The following is a 21,074-nucleotide window of genomic DNA, read 5'->3' as shown; positions in this document are numbered from 1 at the left end:
ACTAACTCAGTGACATGGCAGCATCTTTGTCATTGACGATGTCATGCTATACGCAGGAATGAGCAAAGCACCAGCAAGGCAAGGATCCCGAAATGACCCGAATCCTCTCCGAAACTCCAAGACTTTTCTGCCGCTATAGACCCTTTCCGAAATTCAGTCTGGCCACTCTGGTCACCATCATCATCATCTGAAAATGGAATATACGTGCCATACTAATGGCGGCCTTCTGTTTACCGATGAAGGAAGAAGTCTAAGATGCTTCTAGACAGAGGATTCGAATCCTATACATTCGAGACGTTAGCGCGATGCGAAGCAGGAATTGGATGCATGAGCTGCGCTCATTTCGAACTCGGGCCCGGTAAATCTTTTAGTAGCACACAATCGGCTTTAAAGCCCCTCGATGTATAGTATACTTTATTGCCCAATAAAAATACTCCAGACTAGAGGTTTCTTTCCGCTATTAGTACGGTAAAGATTAAACTGCCATTTGAGCCGCCAGATGGCGCTGAATTCCTGACAGGGTCTATGTTCACTGTCACTGGCAGCTTGCGAAATACAGGGCGTGCTTTATAATGTTCACGCTCCTTGCTTCGCGGTCTATTCAGTGGCGTCCTTGTCGACTGATGCCACAGACGCAGTGGCTCCAGAGTGGTAATAAGATGTTCGGAACTGAAGGTTCCAGGAAGCGTACCGGGCAACACCACCGATAGAATACAAGGCCGGTACATTTCTCGTCATACGACATCACCAGTGGATCAAACGGAGCGCCGCGACTAGTTTCGGAGTTTGCCACTTGGGACGGGTCGGGGGTTCACTAACTATGACGTTATTTCCAGGCTTTGTCTTCTGGGTGGTACTGACACGGGACATCAAGAAGCCTCACCGATCATCGTGACGGTGTACTCGCTGTAGAAGAAGACATTTACAACGACGAAGCAGAAGACGGCCAGCGAGTAGATGATGTAGTCGAACAGGAAGTTTGCCATCCAGTACACCTTGCCCGTGAGCCCCGTCATCAGCTGCAGGTGTTTGGACTTGCTCACGCGGTCCGCCACGGGAAACGGCCCGAAGGCCGAGATCATCAGAGCCATGGCCATCGAGAAGGCAATGGTACGTTCCACCACTGCCCGCAAGGCGAAGCTGCCCGTCAAGGCTTGCCGCGCAGACTCCTCTAGTCGCCGCTGGGGACGAACGCGAAGCGTGATAGACGCCGTTTTATCGTCCGAAAGCGACCGGAGCAACGCCGTGTGGACCAAGTTAAGAGCGATGGCTGCCGTGTGGTAGGCCTCGCCATTGTGCCATGCCGTCACGACGAACTTGGAGTCCCCCGCGGGGCCTGGGGTGTCCTTGCGGAAGCTTGCCCCGGTCAAGCAGTGCAGGTACGCGTTCAGGTTCGAATTGCCCAGTTCGAGCACGTGGTCCGTGACGTCACGAACCGCGCTCACTTGGCTCAGGTGGTGCTGGAGCAAGGGCTGGTAGACATCGTGTGCCATCGAGAAGGTGCTCTCGTCGGCTGACATGACGGTTAGTGTACCGCCGCCGAACATGGACTTGAGGTCGTACTTGTAGACAGGCTTCATTTTGAACTCAATGTCGATCCTGTGGGACGCAGAAGCGATGCACAGGGCTGAGAAAGTCTAGAGACACGAGTCATGCATCAAACTAGAAGGAGGGCACCATATACAAAAGTAATCGGAGTACGACTCTTTACATAAGGCTCACTGTTGGAGCCCGTATCATCGTCCACTCGACATTGAAGTATAAACATACATTGTATTGAAGTATTGACAGTATAAAAGCAAATTGGGACAAGATTCCTGGTTTTAATACGTTAGTTTGAATTCCTGGAACATCTGTAGTTCAGCCCTTGAATTCAGCTGTTGGTATACTTTTAGGCCCCCCATTAGCATGTGTGTCTATTCAGCAGACGCTTCTTTGCCATGGTGACTGACCATAGCAGACGGACTTCATCATATGGAAGGAAACGGCGGTGGCGATATTATGCGCGTGCTTCGGCTCTTTTGTCGTGCTTTGTAATAGCGTAACACGAACGAAAACTGTTCGACGTAAGGACCTAACGCAGGTGGTTTATTTTCTCTTCCGCCTAGTATGTTGACTTGCCTTACACGAAAATCTTTTCTTTCTTTTTTGCTGTCAGTCGACTATTTTGTTGTGTTTTATTTCTTAAAATTCGAGTCTTGATTCTCAAAACGTCTGATTTATGATGTCTTTAACGCCTGATGCCCCTTAATCCATCGTTCTAATAGCCAGGAAGGAACACAATACCAACTGCTATCATTCCGGTCCATGAGTCTCGCTGCGAATAAGGGTGTCCTATGCGCCCGCGCTTCTCAGAAACAAGAGAAGATTAGAACGCACGTTGCCTCTCGGACGCCTTGGACGAAGATGATGAGCGCGGGCACGACGATCCCGACCAAAAGGATTTTCCACTGCTTGCGCGTGTACTGCAACCGCTTGCGCATCAGGGCCTTGGTGCGACTGGCCGTCGAGACGTGGCTGACGCGCCGCTTGCACAGGCTTCGCAGCGTCACCAGGTCCACGGCGCCGGCGCCATTGCCGTAACTTTCGCCGTCGGCAGGCTGCGTCTCTTCGCTTTTAAGGTCGTTGGCGATCCTGCATACACACGCAGAAGCCAAACAGCTTATTTAAAAAAAAAAAAAAGATGTGTTCGTATAGCGTTTTGTTATTCGCTGTGACTATAGCGTTTCGTACGGCCGGAGCACTGAAACGCGTATACCTAACCCTCCCCCCGCCCTCCTCTCTTTCCCCCGTGAACCTAGGAAAGGCGGAGATTTGGACGTAACTTGGGTTACGTCGGACGTAACACTAGACACTTCGTTTGTTATTAGCGACCTTTGCAAAATCGGCGGAACCTTGCGGCTGGAACACAAAGCTATCGCCGTAGGTTCGTTCGCCAGCTTTCTTGAGCGGATCAGATATTCGTTGCATCTAGAGGTTTAAAGAAGGAATCAGTGAAATTGAGGGAAGCAGGTTTGAAAACACAGGTGACAGAACATAGCCAATATGGACCTCGGAACATAGGGAAGCCGCGCTTTTATTTCGAAACGGTCATGTGTGGTTGAAAGGATATGGTGTCGTTCAACACTAGAGATAGTTCAGTTTGCCTCTCAGTATGGAGAAGGCGGCGTTGTAACGAATTTGTTACCACCACCATTTATCGAAGAATGTCTAAAACTGATCCCGGGGAAACCTGGCGATGTAACTGGGGTTAAGTCACATTGCAGCCGAACTTTTTTTATGAATATTCATATTTCGTAGATGAATCACACAACACTTCTCACTTTAGTACGCTATTACGCGCATTGACCTTCGCATGTGCCTGTAAAACTATTAATGCAAGCCAAATCTCCGGTAAACTTCGGAGCCAATAGTATTGACTCCCCATAATCTCGGTGCAAACTGATTCGAATATGGGACGCTTTATTATTCGCAACAACAGCTTTGTAAAAACCTCACTGCGAAATAAAGTCCCGCATAAACAAATACCCCAAAGTACACGCTAAAATATCGCATATGTGATATTAGGTATGTTGTTACAGTTACTGACTGCTAAAGAAACGCAGGGCTTATTGTGTCCAAGTTTATTTTATTCGTGATTCATTCTTTGGTGTTCTTATTGGTCAGTGCCTCAGCCTCCCCAGCTGCGGAGCGGTAATACACTCTCAGAAACAGGGGGTGTCGTACTTACACCCCGTGTTTCATATGTAACACCCCAAAACTTTTACGACCGGCTTGATAGCTGTGTGATATAACTTACTTAATAGCCAACGCACGTATCAGAGTACCAAGGGGGAAAAAAACACTAGAATTTTTCAGTAGGACCAGCAAAACCTTGAGTGTTTTTCTTTAGTCTTTAATGTGTACATTAGTTATTTTATTGTTGTATCACTCGACTAAGAAGCCGCTCGTGAAACTTGTTATCGTAGGTTCAACGTCATTGGACTGAACGACAAATTGCAGTTTTTTGTGTTGTTATATGTGGGACAAGGGGTGTGGGTACTACAGCCCATATATTTAAGAGTATAGATGCTACGAACTCGGCCACGTCCTTCATTTCTTAAGTTGTCAGTAACTATACAGATTGATGGTGTCGTTAATTTTGTTGTTGTTTCCGCTTGTGGCGTTCCGGGAGAAAGAAAAAAAGAAAATCACGGGAGTCTTCGTAGTTTAAAACTTGACAGAAACCACCCGGGCGCGACGCGCGACCCTCACCTCCAGTACACGTCTTCCATCGTGGTCACCGACACGGAGACGCTCAGGATCCCCATCTTGGAGCGGAGCCGTTCGAGAACCTTCGGGGGAAGGCAGAACACGAAAGGCTGCATAACAACAACCGACCAAGTCCAACCGAAGAAGTAGGTTTATCAAAACATTGCGCATTTCATCAGCAACGGGGGTCGAACCACCAACCGTTCGAGCTTATCGAAACATAAAGAACGCAATGGGCTCTCGTCTTTGTCAGTCGCGCTGTTTCTGATTCGCCGTACCCGACTTGAGATCATTTTGGTACAATCATTGGAGGCCGGATATTTCACCATCGGATTGCACAAAACGAGTGTCGATTCTCACGCACGGTTCAACCGATCACCCCTGTACTGGCGCCTCTCAATTAATATTCACTTTAGCCCGTGTAGGAGTCGGTTATCAGCAGTATTATGTGCCTGGGGATTAACACATTGTCACCAACGTTTATTTCAATACTCGTACGATGCATGGACTGCATTATCTAATTGGCCATCGGTTAACTTTGTTTAGAAGACATGAAACGCCACATGACGTCACCCTGACGTGTCTTCATGTCACATACTACCACGGCGTCACGTTACACAACAACTTTACATCCATCGACAACCAAACTGGCTGTGCTGACATGCAATACCATGGGATATGCATAAACGCGCACAAATGGAGGAACGAACAAATTTCAAAGAGAAGGGGTTTCTTTTATAAACCATTCATTGCTTTAAAATTATCGAGTAAGCTTAATGCACTGAGCGCACAGACCATATGGCGTACGTATACCCCATTTGTTAAGACACTTGACACTGAATGTTGATGGGTGAAGCAACCAAAGTGGAAGGAACAGGAAGAGAGCGCCAGAAGACAACGTATCACAAAATAAATTCTCTGTGACGTTGTCATCTGTCGTTCCTTCCTTCTTTCTTCTACTCGGGTTGTTTCACCTATCTCCACCCGGTGGCAGGTGTGGTAACAAAATGGTAAAATTAGTAAGACTATCACGGGTGAAATTAAAAACACGAATTTACCAGGTTCTAACGCGCTCCTGTTTAAAGAAAAAAAAATCCGGAGACATTTTAGTACTTTTTTTTATGAATTGTGAATACGAAAGCATGAATGTTCTTCTTCCGCGTACTGGCGTGGACGGCCACATTTCGCTACTGCCGAGGTTGCGGCGGACGGCCGAGAGCGCGTTTTCGTGAAGGGGCCGCGCCGCGCTGAGCTCGGCCGTGCAACCTCTTCGAAATCTGCCCGGGCAAGCTCTGCTGGCTCTTCGGCCAGCCGCTCCCTCTTACCGGTGGCCGTTCCGTTGCGCCGCCACGGAGAAGGCTTCTCTGGGGGGTGGCGTTCCTTGGAACTACGCCACGCGGCAGCCAATGGGAGCCTCGTTCCTTGAAACTAGGACACGCGCCAGCCAATGGGCGCCTATCCATCAAATCGCTACTACAGACGACAGGGTTCGCTCCATTGGGACAGGGGAGATTAGGTGCCATTTGGCGCGGCTTCTAAAGCTGATAACGCCGTTCCGCTCCATGGGACAGTGACCGCTTTCGCACTAATAGTTACCTTAAACATTTCAACGAAGCCCTCGGATGAGGTGACTCCCATGGCGAGCCGCAGATCCTTCGGCGTGTCCGTGACCAGATGCGCCGTGGGCACGTACGACTGGACCACCGAGATGATGCCCGGCACGTCGCAGCGCTTCGGTCGCTTCCTGATCTTCAAGTGGTAGCCCGTTCCTGCGAACATCCCGGGCGGCACGGATATATCCTACAAACGTTCACAGGTCACCGACGGAACGCATTGACATCCTCACGACGTCTGCAGAATGGCGTCCAGGGTGAACGCACGTCTGGGCTTATTCGCGACTCCAACTAACTATAGGTGGCGCCACTCATTTTCCAAAATGGCGGTTATAGTGAGGGTCGGGGATGTGTGCCGCTGTTGAGCCTGTCTAGTGTGCTGGCTTTACTGAGCGACACAAATTATTTCCGGTAATACGACGAAGCTAGGATGTTAGGGGCACGGGTCACCTCTTTACCCAGGAAACAAGAACGGTGTTTAGCATATTAATTACGCAAGGATGCGTGTTTTAATTCTGGAGCGAAACCGAAACTAACCTCTATTTTGTATTTAATTTCTCGGTATTCGGCTTAATTTCGGATTCCTTCATACCTCAATATGTCTGTCACATTGTAAATATTTAGTTAAAGAAGTTGTTCGCCGAAATTTTATTTTGTGACATACTATATGTGTTTCAATCCAGGCTGATGTTTGTAGTTGTTGAAAAAATCATTGCGGATATTTGTGCGTTCACGCTACCCTTTCTTGCTCAGATAATTGCCATGGGAAATAATGAACTGCGGGCCTTTTATCGAGTTTTTGAGTATTTAGATGATTAATTGCTTTAATATTATTCCCAGCACAAGAATAAGAGAATAAATCAAATTTTTACAATATGTCCACAAACTGAATAAATTAATAAACGCTGTTCTCACTGCAACAACCCAAAGACGGCATCCGAGTCAGACAGCTGGAGTGTGTGTGCGTGTGTGCGTGTTTTTTTATAGAAACGCGTGACGCGTAGGACTTTATATTACATCCAGTATTTGACTGTTTGTCTATCTTGATAACGATGTCAGAGTTTTTCATATGTTAAAAAGGAAACAACATTATACCTTTCTGGGAAGGCTATTATGGTTAAATGCCGTATTTTCGTGATCTTGGCGTTAATTGGGGGCACACATTGCCGCAATTGGTATTAATAATAATATTGAAATTCAGATATTGTAATACGTTATTTTTTCTAGCGTTAGTTATGATCTAATTTCAAAGGCGCGAACAAATATGACAACCAAAAGCGTGCTAATTATCGTCACTGGTGCCAATAGCAGCATTTTTAATTACCAAGTAATAAAATAAAAATTGTCCAAAGTCAATGAAAACATTTTAGCTAATGTGACAAATCCATGTAAAGTTAGATTAATTGTGGTTAAAGTATATTTTTCTATCAAAGTCGCGACTTTTGACAATCGGCACAACGTAAGTCGCCGCCAATATCCTTCCAAACCAAACACTAAAAAAAAAAAAAAAAAAAAAAATTTTTTTTGTTATTAATTTTTTTGTAACATTTAGTTACTTTCAATTTTACGCTCCATCGTTTTGCCAATCTCAGCCTTTCCAGTTCGAAGGAACGCCTACTTGCTTGCAAGTCTGCTCACTGCAGCACATTCGTTGGCATTGGAAGCCGGTGAAACAGCACTGAGTTTTAGTATTGCGTACACGAGCGAATGCAAGTGCTGTGTGTTTGCGTTAGCTTCGCGTATTCCACACTGCGCGTGCGCGGAGCCCAAACTTGCGGTCTTGGATGGCGCATGGCAATGAGGCGCACGCACAACGTGGGGCTTACAACTCTAGCGCAAACGCACACCGCTTGCGTTTGCTTCTATGCGCAATACTAAAACTCCTTGGTAAGGTACAATCCCAAACCGGCTGCAGCACTACGTTGGGACAGTGAAGAGCGGTGTTTGCATTCGGAAATGACATTTCGCGAGCCATGAACGCGAGCGGTTCCGCCGTGCCAGCTGAGCAGGAGAATCGGGGGACCCTCACTAGAGCGTTTCCCGTTTCCGCCGCGGGAGGGCGAGCGTCGAGCTGGAGACGCGCGCCGACAGCATCAGAAGCGTATAACGTGGAGAGCCCCGAGCATGTTTTTATCGCTCATCAGACGTCGAGGTTATGGCATCAGTGTATAACAAGGCCACAGAAGAAATCGCGAAGCAAAAGAGCGTTATTTTAATAAGACATCAACCACTCTAGGGGGTATTCCTTTGGACGCCGAATTTGAGGGCGCTGTTTAAAGCGCATGCTTAGAATGAATTCACATTCATATTCTGCTAAGACCGCCAATTTTTATGTTATATATGGAATGCACATTGCAAAAGAACTGAGGAAGCTCGCCGTCCGCACGCGCTCGGCAGTCGCGCACACTGCCATGTCCGCCAGTGAATAATACCTACGCACAGTGTGATGCTCGAAACCACCTCTACATCTCTCTAGAGCTCATCACCCGGGCAAACAAAAACCAAGTCACTGGGCTGCGGAGACTTGCGCGGCGTCTGACAATCCGCAGGAGACACCTATAATTAGCATTCGCAGAACGCCTTCCTCCCCAACTGAACAAAGATGTCGGCGGGAAGAAAGCCATTATTGGAATGCTCCATCTATAGGCTTCCCTGTATCATTCGTTGTTCTCTTAGAACGCAGGGTCACTGAAGGACGTGGTGTTATGAGATACGCTTAAACGCGGGATCGGAATTAACCGGACGTCACGACGTGAAGTTCTTTCATGTGAAGGCTGATTTGTTACAGCATTGCGTGAATTCCGTGCTGTGATGTCGCGCCAGTCATACGTCATCTTCCGTGAGGCACCGTAGTCCCTGAGAAGACGACAAGCGCGGGGCGCCTCTTGCAGATACCTGTCCTCTAGCACGCACTCCTTGCCCTCCGTCGTGATTTGGTAACACGTACAGGCTGAAATGTCGCAAGTCGCCAAAACGTTATCGAAGGTACGAAGCTCGGGCGAGGGCGGGAAGACCTCCGTGTCGTTCTCGTCCTGCCAGTGACCATAGCCCAAGAAGCGACATGTAGCGGGATGGTTCGTGGAACCTCGCAGGATATTACGTTTGAAAGGTTTCGCCAAGTATCGACACCAGGAGATTACTAAAGTCATCTAATTCTGTGAATAAGTTGGAACCCACCTAACTTTCGCTTGAGAAACGTGGGCGAGCCACAGCAGCGAATAGAGCCCTCTGCGATGATGGCGATCCGGTCGCCCAACACGTCGGCCTCTTCCATGTTGTGTGTCGTGAGCAGAATGGTGCAGGAACGACGGGCCTTCTGGAGCAGTTCCCAGACGTCGTGTCGGCTCTGGGGATCCAGGCCAGCCGTCGGCTCGTCCAAAACTAGGATCTACGCTCGCAAAAAGCAAGGCGAAGCAAAGCTAGAGCTTGGAGAGACGAAACAAGATAGGGCGGAACAGGAGGAAACGGCTGCCTTTGCTTTAGCACAGTTCTTCATATCCGTAATCGTCTTCTTCGGAAGCTGTTCGCATATGCATAAAATAACTATTTGTCATTTTGTAAAACTACCAATGACCTTTATCTCCAATGTCCTATAACGGAACGAATGCAGCATTTTACGACGGATTGTCTAAATTAGTTTAAAGTGCACTAAGCAGTCGTTTTGGTGAGTGAGAACCAGAGTAGGGTGTTTTCGTAGACCGCGTTTCCCCCTGCCCTAAGCCTTCCGCAAAGAAGAAGCCACTACTGCACCTTCGCGCCGATGGCGCGAAGGTGCAGAGAGAAATTGACGTCACGTACGCACGGTTTCCGACCGTGACGTCAAGTCACCTTACACGATGTGGGCACGTGATGATACGTCAAGGTGTCCTCGGCGGGTCACGCGACTTGGCGTCATGGTGTCCTCGCAGTGACTGTTACGTTATGTTTTTACGCGACGTCAGGTCACGTGAGACATGGTCACGTGTATATGATGCCACGTGACGTGAATTTTTCCTGTTTACCGAATGCTCCGTAATATCGCGCTGGACATGCCGCAATTACCTTGGGATCGGCAATGATGGCGAGGGCAATGCACAGTTTCCGCTTCAAGGCTGCGGGAAGTGCCCTTGGAAACGAGGTCAGGAACGAACCAAGCCGCAGCACATTAACGAGAGCGTCGATTTGGTCCGCGATCACGTCCCGAGAAACCTTTTGAATCTAGAAACAAGGTTAGGAAAGACCGATATCGATCGTTAACCAACATTACCTACCGCAAAGAGGTTTTAATACATTATAGCGTTCACCAGTCTCGTAAAAGTTCCACTAAAACAGCAATCATAGCTCGTTTCTCGTTCTTTCTAAATCTTGGAACGAGTTCCTCTTACTTTTCGGAACGCGTTCGAAATGAACGCACGCACTCCCGTCACTTTTCTAAGAATGTAACATTTCGTTACTTTTACGCTACATTGCGTATTTCAATTAACTATTGTGCTGGATAATCCGGAAATAAAATAAAGCAAGCAGGTAAAAATATCCAAATCGAACACGTTTCTTTCAGTTCTTTGTTCCCGAACACCGATCTCTAAGTCTATTTCCTGGATCGCGTGTGACCAGCTCCGCCTATGGACGGTAATGCGGCCACGGTCGGCCATCTTTTCGGCAGAGTTATATTGCCTCTAACCATCATAGTATTATGGCGGACAGCGCAATGGCGGCAGGCTGCCATAAAATAGCCGTGGATCTAGTACACTGTACCATGGGTGATATTTCGTGCTTGATTGAAGTTGTTCGACGAAACAGATCCTTGAAACCCGGCGTAAACGGTAACCTCATCTTTGAGGACCCGGCGAAAGTTCTACGAAAGCGCAGCACCGGGGGGAAAGCAGCGCAGCTCGCATCGAAAGCAGACTCCGTACCGGCGTCTGCTTTCGATGCGACTTTTGGTGCGTGCTGTGCTGCTTTTCCCCAGTGCTGCGATTTCGTGAAACTTTCACCGAGCCCTCAAAGATCGGGCTACCGTTCACGCCGGGTTTCAAAAACATGTTTCGTCAAACAATTTCAATCAAGCACGAAATATCACCTACTCTATTTTGTCGGCGGCCTGCCACCACACCTGCCAAAACGCTGTCTGCCATGGGTGGATGATAGTGGCTGCAGGAGCTGTACCTTGGCTAGAGGTAATATAACTCTACCAAAAATATGGCCGCCAGTGCCGCATTCGCGGAGCGGGCAAACGCGATCCAGCAAATTGTCATAGAGATCAGTGTTCCCGACTATCTCTCGGACACTTCCCCATCTCTGGAAGTCTGAGGTCGAAAGAGTGGATAATAAATAAACCTAACTGCCTCCTAAATACAAAAAAGATTGCAGAGGTAAAGAAATGAAAATTACAGGAAAATATATCGGTGGATTCTTCAGGATTGCGTTAGCGTGAACCTTATAAACGCCATACGCGTCCCGCTTTGGAAACATTATGCTGACCCCTTCACTTTTTTCTTTTGACTTTCTCTTTTGCTTCCTCTATTTTTCACTGCCTCTTTTCGGCCTCGTTACGAGGTACATGTTACCGTTTCCCAAAGGGGAACCTGCGTGGCTATTCTTTACAGCGAGCTTCAGTGTCACCTCAGCCGCAACCTGCTATTTTCCGCACATATACCTCTTTCCGTAAGCTTCAAACGACCGAATTAGAATGTCTCTGAAGTTTCGATTTCCTCGATTGGGATGTGGTTTCTTTCACGCTCTGGCAGTAAGGTTATGGGGTTGTTTGATCGGGGTCCAGTTCCAAGGCAACGTACCGCCGCGAAAAAGAAGAGGTGTTCATAGACGGTCATCTGTTCGTACAACTGGTTCTTCTGGGGGCAGAGCCTCACGTTCACTAGAGCGTCTTCGAGGTCCTTCGTCAGGTCGAAGCCCTCGATGATGGCGGTGCCAGAAGTCGGCCGCAACATGCCTTCGCAGGAAGAGAAACCAGTACTGAACGCGAGTCTTTATACGCGGCTCGCTTTGACGTCACATAAGCGGTTATGATGAAGGATCTTGCTGCTGCGTGCACGCCTACCACGAAGTATATTTCGCACCAAACGACGTCAGATGCGAGCCATGTGTACGTATAGCAGGTGTTCCAAAAAGCGTCTTTGGAGCATTGTAAAGCAAACCGTAGCGCGCCAATCAAAAGGCAACACAGAGAACGCGATGACGAGGCAGGCCAAGCCCACGCCGTCATTGGTTGAGGTCAGGGGAAAAACTCGTGGCAAATTATAGAAGGTAAAGAAACCCGCCAGGTGTGCCAAGAGCAGACGAACTTGCAGTCGTCCATAGACGTTTCCAAGTACGGCCCCTGGGCTCCGCCATCTTCCTGCTGGTGTGGGTAGATGGTCTGATAGTCAAGGACTGCTGAGGAGTACACGGACTCAGCAACGCTTGACTATCAGGCGATCTGCCCACAGCAGCAGCAAGATGGCTGCGCCCAAGGGCCGTAGTTGCAAACGTCTATAGCTTGTTGCAACATAAGGTATGCAGAAGCACCTCCGTTTCTAGCACGCGCATGTTTCCTTCCGTCGCATTCGGGTACGCGTGATCCGAAGTGTTATCGTATGTACCAAGCTAAAACTGGAGGTTGAACTTCTCTACTGCATATCTTAGGATTAAACAGGCTGCAGACCTGTTACCCCTATACCGCAGCCGACGCTGCCGTCCAATGGATGGTAGCAGAGTCAAAAGTGCAACGTCACGGCGCTTACCATATTTGCGCCTTTGCTGACCCCTACTGAGCCAATCACGCAGACAGAAAACAAAAAGGCTAGGTGGCGCAAGCTACCACCCGTTATAAAGGATACAGCCGGTAGCATCCATTCATTCATCGGTGTAAGATCACGGCCCATTCAGTGTGCCAGATTGGTTTAGCAGCTGATAGAAAACGCACGAAGTCGACGAGCGGCGTGACTGCTACACTTTTGGCACTGCTTGATCGGTTGCATTGGGCGGTAGTGCCAACTGCGGTCGGATTTACGCGGAGCGCAAGTTCGTCTGCTTCTTTTGACGTCATGAAGAATGACGCCATGCTCTGACTGGCTCTAATGGAGGGATAGTGGATAGACCTAAAAACATCTTGCTTTGAAGTCTACCCACTATCCTTCAGTCAGAGCCAATCAGAGCTCGGCGTTGTTCTGACGTCACCACAACCCCTGCAAAAGAAGCAGACGAACTGGAACTTGAATATAAAATGGGTTATTTACCATTTTAAACAAAAACCCATCTCATTTTTTTTGTAGAAGTAGCTCATATACCAAGGAAATGTACCAACCCGAAACTTTCGAAATTCGGGATTACAATAATAGCTAGTACAATTTTCAACACCCGTGAAAAATTTACCAAACGTGATTTACAATTGTGAATTTTAACCTCTAACATGTTTGCCAAGTTCGCCTCGACCCCCAAATGCATTCAACCAAAATCACGCGGCGGACTCCTTACTTAGCAGTACCTCCTGACGTTGATGACTTATAGATTGAAGCTCTCAGCGTTAAAACTTTCGGTATAATTCCCCGAGGTAAGCATTCATTTCAGCCTTCCATTTCTGCCCCGATTTGTGGGGCTTTATACGATGCCGTCCACAACACGCCCTCGTACATGTATAGCCAAGACGGTGACAGAGCCATAACTAACGCTACTGCTAAAGCCTGTAAATAAAAGCGCTGGGATGATTTCCGAATGGAGAACGAGCTTTCGAGAGGCAACTATAGACCCTTTCCGGAATTCAGTGCCATCTGGTGACTCAAATGGCAGTTTATCTTTTACTATACTAATGGCGGCAATGAACCTGTGCTCTGCAGTATTTTATGGGGCACCGTCACTTTTGAAGGTCCACGGTAAACGAGAATGTGCACTTCACTACAATTATTTTTCAATCTCTCTTAGCGTCGATGGCAAAACAAATGCAGCCAGTCGGAACGAAGCGCCAACCCACATAGACGCCTTGATAGAGTTCTATACATCAAAAGGCTTTGAAGCCGAGTGAGTGCTACTAACAGATTGACTGGGACCGAGTTAGAAATGAACGCTTACGCAGCTCTTGCGTCTAATTCCCGCTTCACGCCGCGCTAACATCTAGAATGTAAAGGCGTCGAATCATCTGCTTAGGAGCATCTTCAACTTCTTCCTTCATCAGTAAACAGAGGGCCGCCATTAGTATACACGTTTGCAAGTCCGGTCTCAGGGCGCCGCCATCTTCCTCAGTGGGGTGCGCTCTCGGGAGCGGCCATAATCCGATTACGACGCCTTAGCAAGGCTTCGTAATCGGATTATGACTGGTCCAAGCGCACCCCAGACAGGCAAGATGGCAGCGCCCTGAAGCCGGACTTGCAAACGTGTATAGCACATATGCCGTTTTCAGATGATGATGATAGTGATCAAAGTGGCCAGACTGAATTCCTGAAAGGGTCTATTGTCGCCAGAACCCAAGAAGCGCGTTCTTCGAGAGAGGTGTCGTTTAGGAGCCAAAATGCCCACAAAACAATTATGTCCGAGTTTATAATCTTTGTTCAGGCTTTACCTCAACCAAAATAAACACATTGGTTAAAAAACAAATGCGCGCCATCTATTTGCGGTTCAGCCAATTATTCGAGTCCGCCATTGTTTGGGCACGTACGAGGGCTACGTCAACATTCGGCGGGAACTCGGCTCATCTCGTATTGGATACGAGTGTGACGTCAGTCTTCGGCGAGGTCTCGGATCCAATCACAGGTTTCGGGCCCAAAAAATGGCGACCGCCAATGTTGCCCGATGGGGTATGGAAAAGGCTGCATTAAAACGGCGAGCGAGCGTTGGCAGCTTCAGAAATCAATACAGCCTTGCACGGATTCGCGCGTTGAAGGCACCTTACAAAAACGAAACATGAGCGCGCATTTGCGGTTGGAGATTCACACGTGGTCTTTTTTTTTATTTTTTGTTCCTAAGCTTAAAGGGTATAATCAGTCAGGGAGTGCGTTCACGGCGCTGCTAGGCAGCCTCACCCGTGAGCATGTTCACCAGCGTTGTCTTGCCAGCTCCGTTGTGACCGAGCAACACCAAGATCTGGCCGTGGTAAAGCCGGAGAGTGAGGTGGTCCACGGCGTGTTTCTTGCTGTACACCTGCACCGAGGAATCACTACAAATGGCCAACATCCATCGACAAACCACGGCCAACATCCATCGCTGGTACCATCCCGAATACAGCGCATACCCTTGAATGGTCAAGACGAAGAGCAACTGACCCGGGCTATGGCTTCCATTACGTCAAGTACGGACGTAATTATATTTATTGCCACACTTCGGTCGCATGCAGCACGAAATGCGGTTGAAAATATAACATACGTACAGAGTCACGCTAGCTGCGCCCTCTTGACACCCTAAACAACGTACCTGGGTGCCAGGTGACCTCGCTCTATCGGGTTTCTAAGAAAACAGTAAAGTATGACAAAATATCTAACTGGGCATTCACCAGGAGAACTGATTCCATAAATTGAAGTAGAAACCTGTAACACGAGCACTACAAAAACAATTATTCAAAAGCGTTCAGATTATCGGTCAACAACAGCACGCCATGTTAGTCGCAAAATATCGCCAACATGCGACTCTGACGTCACGTGACTCTCACGTCACGCCATTGCGGTGGCGCTGCTCTCGGCGCGGCGCATGCGCACAAGCTTCACATCACGCGAATTTGCCTTCTGCGCAGGCGCAGTAGAGCAAACGTTTAAAGTTATATATAAAAAAGGCTCATACACATATGGCTAACCTATCAAGATTTACATCATTAAATCGTTGAATATAACACAGGCTGAGTTTCGTGATATCAACTTTCATAGTATCGAACGATGCATAAGCTATGCAGCCCGTGCGTGGTGGAAATCATATCGAAACTCTCACATGCTAAGACTATTAAAATCAATACTAAGAATCCCACTAACTGAAGATAGTTATGGCATTCTGTACAGTCTCAAATACCTGCCTTCCTGTCCTTTGTAACATTCTACCATTACACATAACCCTCGATATGCCGGTATTTATCTTCCACATATTTCAGCTTAAAGTACCCCACAGCTTCGATCAACTGTCAATTCACCCTAGACAGATATCATACCCAATTGACATTTGGTCCGTGAATTCATCCAAAAGATGTCACATTTAGTTTCAAATATTTGACGCAAACACTACATTGACAACTGTCTCCTTATCTATATATACACTGATTGTCCGGTATTTTTTTAATAGGGCAGGGGCAGCTTTTGTGAATTTAAGATACAAAGGTGGAATACTTAACGCTGGAAAATACTGTCTGGCCAAGCACAACTCCATCTTTTATGCAGAGGCCATTGCAAAGGCCTAAAAGCTTTACAGTTTATTAAAATGGTTTAAGAAAAACAAAATTGTTTAGTTTTTACTGACAGTTTGTCCGTACTGCAAGCGCTATAAAATCCTAATAACGTAATACCTTCATTATTTGAAATAAAACAAACTATTATCTTAAGTATATCATTTCTTACCCTTGCCTTTTATCATGTTAAAATGCCCTCCGAAATTTACGGGAACGATCTCGCGGATGAGTCTGCTGTGCCCGTGAAGCGGTTCGGTGAATGCGTTCTGTTACCTCGGTCTAAAAGAAATATTAAAACAGAACTACTAAGCCTTGCTTTTCAGTGATGGGATCGTGAATGGAAGGACGAAAGACAAACAAAGGAACTATTTAAATGTGCCCCATCACTACAAAATACTCCTTATTGCTTCCCTCTACATTTGTTTTACATAACGCAACTGATCAATAGTCATGGCAGATTTCCATTTTACTTTCAGAAAGTTAACACCGGGAATGAAACTACCTCTTTGTGCGGGCAGGAATGCACTGATATTGAACACTATTTTACCGCATGTAGCCTAACTCTATCACTTATCAACAACAAATTAATAACTTTGGCTTAAACAGCCGTCAACAAATGCTACTATCAGTAAACCATTTTTTTTTAAAGAAATAATAAAACTTATTTATGAAATCACTTAACATCTAATCACTGAAGAAAAGAAACAGATGTAACAAAAAGATTTACCAACAATAAGAATCGAGCCTAATTGGAACAATACCTGCCCTAAGTCACCGGCAAGATGGACTCTTAATTTAACAACAAGTTACAACGTGAATTATGTGGCCAAAGGAAGACCCCACAATGTGAGATAGGGAGGCTCCGACCAGTTTGGAACTTCGGGGCTCCTATCAGGTTAGTCGCGCAAGGAAGAAGCGCAAAGCCGCATTCAAGCAAGACACCACTTCTATGGTCAAGGAAGGGGGGAGGGGGGGGGGGAGGCTAGGGACCGGTTCCAAAGCTCCGGGCTTCCACATTAGTTTCAACTCTAAAACCCTTGCAACGCACAACCAGACGTACACCAACAATCTCTGGGAAGAGGTGCTTGGTATGTACAACATATTTCACCATCTTCCTCCAGAAAAAAAGAAAAGATGGGTAAAACCAGAGCCATATATGTAGAGAGTTTGGCCATTCGTTGGGAAGTATAGGAGACAAATGAGGAGGCGCCATTGGCCGAAAGCGGGCTGGGCCTGTTCCAGGGCGTTTTCAGAAATTCGAATGTGACCAACCAGAAGCCGGAAATAATACCCTGGCGGTGGTCGCGAGAAACAAACGTGATAACTGCATTGGAGTAACTCTCGATGGCTGAAAATATGGTACACGTGATGTTTCAATCACGCTCATCCGAAATGATGGTGGAAGAGTGCGACTAGCGGAACGATTGATATAATCCGTACGCCAAGCGCCGAAAGCCGGGAATCTGCCGTCCTAGCGGTCACACTCTGTCCGCGCAAAACAGAGTTGAGCGGCGCATTCGTTTCTTACGTCTTTCTGCGTGATCATGATCAAAACAACACGTGCACCCTATTTTCAACCACGAAGAGTTACTACACCTCACTCTTACGCGCTTATTAGAGCCATATACGAACATAGACCTTTGATCAAAACTGTTTCTCGCTACCACCGCTAGGGGATTCTTTTCGGCTTCTGGTTGGCCAAGAGAGCATACCAAGCCCCCTTTCCGAGTCTGGCGCACGCCCTGGCTCTGCCCGCGCCTCCCATTGACCAAACTCTTCACATATACGGCTGTGGGTAAAACCACAAGTATGATAACAACTTCTTCCAAAAACAACAATCAAGGGAGGTAACCAAAAATGAAATATTGTCAAATAAGGAGTTCATTAAAATCATGCAATGGTGAAAAAGTACATTTATGTTGGTTTTTATGGGAAAAAAAATAAACGTAATTTAGGACATCATATGTTCCTTTCCTTCAAAAATAACGATAACAACAAAAAGAAAATAATTGTACGGTACATTCGATATTCAAAGAACGACCTCTTCTTCACCTTCATCACGGGATCACATCTCAGTCAAGTGAAAGGTTTAGAAAAACGCACTTACCAACTAAGACAATTAGCAAAAATAAAGGTGTGGGAAACGAGGCTAAACACCAGAAAGCTTTTTGCTTGGTCTTTATTGTTTTGCTTCTCAAAAATAAAACTAAGCAAAAAAATAATTTAGGTCAATAGCTTAGGAAACTAAGACGTTAGTGTATATTAATCCTGTAAATATGTATATAGAAATACATTTATTGCTAATTCATTAAATATGGCGACCAATATATAACAGAATAACCTTCTTCATCTTCATTCACTATTGATAAACTGTTTACTTTTCCCAAGAACCTTAACAAAATTGTCATAGCATTATTGTTAAAAACATACTATCAGCAGTTCTTGATGCATCGTTAAGATTGTTCTTCTAAGTCAAACGAAGCCAACCTTTGCAACACAGTCAACAACGCGCTTCTTAAACTTAACCCCACACCGCAATCTATGCTCCTCATAACAAAGTCTAATGGTGAATTCCGCTCGCAGATCTCGAGCGCTCCAAAAGCGCTCCATTTGGAGCGCGCATATTCCGCTCGCAGATCTGGCTCAAGTTGGTCATCTTCCGCTCGTAGATCTCTGTCAGCGCCCGCTCCACGGAGCGCCCCAAACTCCGCCGAACTTGCTCTAAGGGATTTCACGGATCTCTCCGGAAGCTGACAGAGCGGCCCACGTGACTTCCGTCTAAATCGGCGGTGCGCATGCGCGGTGAGGTTGGAGAGATCGGCGGGCCGGTCGGGTCGTGGAGTTGGATCTGTTCGGGTGCGTCGGTTGTTTACTCTGGATTGTGACGGCTCGAACGCTTCTACCTCGCGTAGATCAGGGATAAAAAGCCGGGAATGTGGAGCGTGGCAAATCGTAAGCGCTGACGTCTGTGATCGTGAGAGGAAGAACGAGAAAAAGAACGACAGAAAAGCCGGAGGCAGACGCAAGGTAAGGCCTATTCATTCTGCAGCCAGTGATTGTTTACCTTTTTACACTGCATTCCGTCGGCGTTTTCCCGTGAAATAAAGAAAGAAGTGGTTAGGCAACGACCGCGCAAGTGATGGTTTGTTACCTCTGTGTTTATTAAAGTCGTACTACAAATCTGAACTCCACGCTGGCAATCGCTGTCCGTGCCCCGCCGCTTCGAGGCGGCCGAAAGGTATGTGACGGTGCCGAACGCGGACATCTTCGTTATTTGTGACATGGGCTCCGCGGTACGTATAATTTCGCCCGGCCTGTGTCGCGTGTTACTTCTGCAGCTAAGCAGTGACAGTCGTCACTGGTCGTTGGAAAGATGAGCCGGCTGAGGCGTTGGTGGGCTGGTCAAGTTCAAGCAGCAGCCATTTTGTACGGCGGAGGGAGAAGGGGTGGGGAGGGGTGTGGGGGAGGTCGCTCCAAAAATGCGAGTTTATCTTCCCCTCGTCGATTCGGAGCGGGTCCCACGGAGCGGAATTTTGCCTCCCTCGCGGATTTTGGAAAGCGCTCCAGATCTACGAGCGGAATTCACCATAAATTTCACTAAATCAATCACCCCTAAAACTCTAGGTGTTAACATAGCCGAATATTGTACCAACAACGCTTCCATGCTCCTACCCTTCGATAGTTGTTGTTTCGCTCACTTACTCAGGCTGTTCGCTCCCACTTACAACTTGTACATAGATTCTGACTGAGGGACAAGTGCTGCGCCGCCGGATCAGTACAAACGGTGTCCCAGTTGACTCCTCTTGGCGTCGTCCCCATCACGACGAGACAGTAAACCCCGGGAACTTTTAAAAAAAATATCAACATAAAAAGACTTCAAATATAAAATAAATGCCCCTGGATCTCCCTTAGAGCCCGTTCCCTACCTGGGGTTTCGCTGTTTCTCTGTTCTTGTTTTTAATTTTTTTTTTCTAAATTTATAACTTTCTGACCGCACTTCGGCCCTATTCATTTATTTTAATTTGTTTGAACTTGTTATACCGCTGGTGGTACAAGTAGAGGCACAAATATTTATTTCTTTTATTTTTCGCTCTCGCGTAAATTGTTTGTACACACCGGGTTCAAACTGCGAGCCAGCTCGTCATTCCTTTTCTTTTTTTTTTCTTTTAATAGCCCTTGAAGTTAAAAGCCCCTTAGCTTCCCCAGCGAATGAATGCTCGATTACGCGTTTGGTACGACGGGCGCACCTTGCTGACATTCAAGGCTTCGACGACCAGTAGGAGGTGCCTCGGTTCCTCCTCGAAGTTGTCCTGGCTCTCGTCCGGAATACTCTCATGGGAGGCGGGCAGCTTGATCTCCTCTTCGGCCACGTTCCAGTAGCTCGCCTGAGAGCCAACGTTGAGCACTACACAACGCGACGCACTTCGCCAAGATACTAGCGACTAGGACCAAAGCATTCCGATCAGATATATACACGTCACTGAAATTAAGTAATAACGTTACTCGCTTAAAAAACTAACCCTCGTAACCCTCGTGAGGGTTACGAGGGTTTGTAACCCTAGTAGCCCTCGTGATCCTCGTGAGGGTAACCCTCGTGACATTAACCCTCGTAACCCTCGTAACCCTCACGAGGGTTACGAGGGTTACTCGCGGTTACGCCGACGGCGACGGCGACGCCGCTCAAGCCGGGAACGGGTGCCTAAGAGCTGCGCATTAAAAGTAGCTAAACACGTTACTCATTACTGGGATAGGAACGCGTTACTAACTCGAAAGTAATGAGCTACTTTCTCATTACTCTGAAGTGTCCTTTTTCTGAAGCCACCTTCCAGCATTTGGCATCCATTAATAATTCCTCGCCTATTAATCTATTCATTTTG

General features: G+C 47.1%; 1 protein-coding gene across 1 annotated transcript in view; it reads right to left on the bottom strand.

The window, feature by feature from the left end:
* The window catches only part of LOC121048137 (phospholipid-transporting ATPase ABCA3-like), a 45,778-nt gene that overhangs the window by 15,187 nt on the left and 9,517 nt on the right, over positions 1-21,074 (bottom strand). Inside the window, exons 7-14 of the mRNA XM_040504140.1 lie at positions 20,445-20,582; positions 14,855-14,972; positions 11,639-11,793; positions 9,906-10,061; positions 5,848-6,051; positions 4,255-4,334; positions 2,380-2,634; positions 884-1,599 (exon numbers count right to left, since the gene is read on the bottom strand). Coding sequence (XP_040360074.1) covers positions 884-1,599; positions 2,380-2,634; positions 4,255-4,334; positions 5,848-6,051; positions 9,906-10,061; positions 11,639-11,793; positions 14,855-14,972; positions 20,445-20,582 — 1,822 coding nt within the window. The remainder of the gene's footprint in view (positions 1-883; positions 1,600-2,379; positions 2,635-4,254; positions 4,335-5,847; positions 6,052-9,905; positions 10,062-11,638; positions 11,794-14,854; positions 14,973-20,444; positions 20,583-21,074) is intronic.

This window comes from Ixodes scapularis, unplaced genomic scaffold, assembly GCF_016920785.2.
Source record: "Ixodes scapularis isolate PalLabHiFi unplaced genomic scaffold, ASM1692078v2 PGA_scaffold12__126_contigs__length_90152505, whole genome shotgun sequence".
In the NCBI taxonomy this organism is placed as follows: domain Eukaryota; kingdom Metazoa; phylum Arthropoda; class Arachnida; order Ixodida; family Ixodidae; genus Ixodes; species Ixodes scapularis.
The sequence above is the reverse complement of the archived record's forward strand: the minus strand, read 5'-3'. Positions and strand labels throughout refer to the sequence as shown.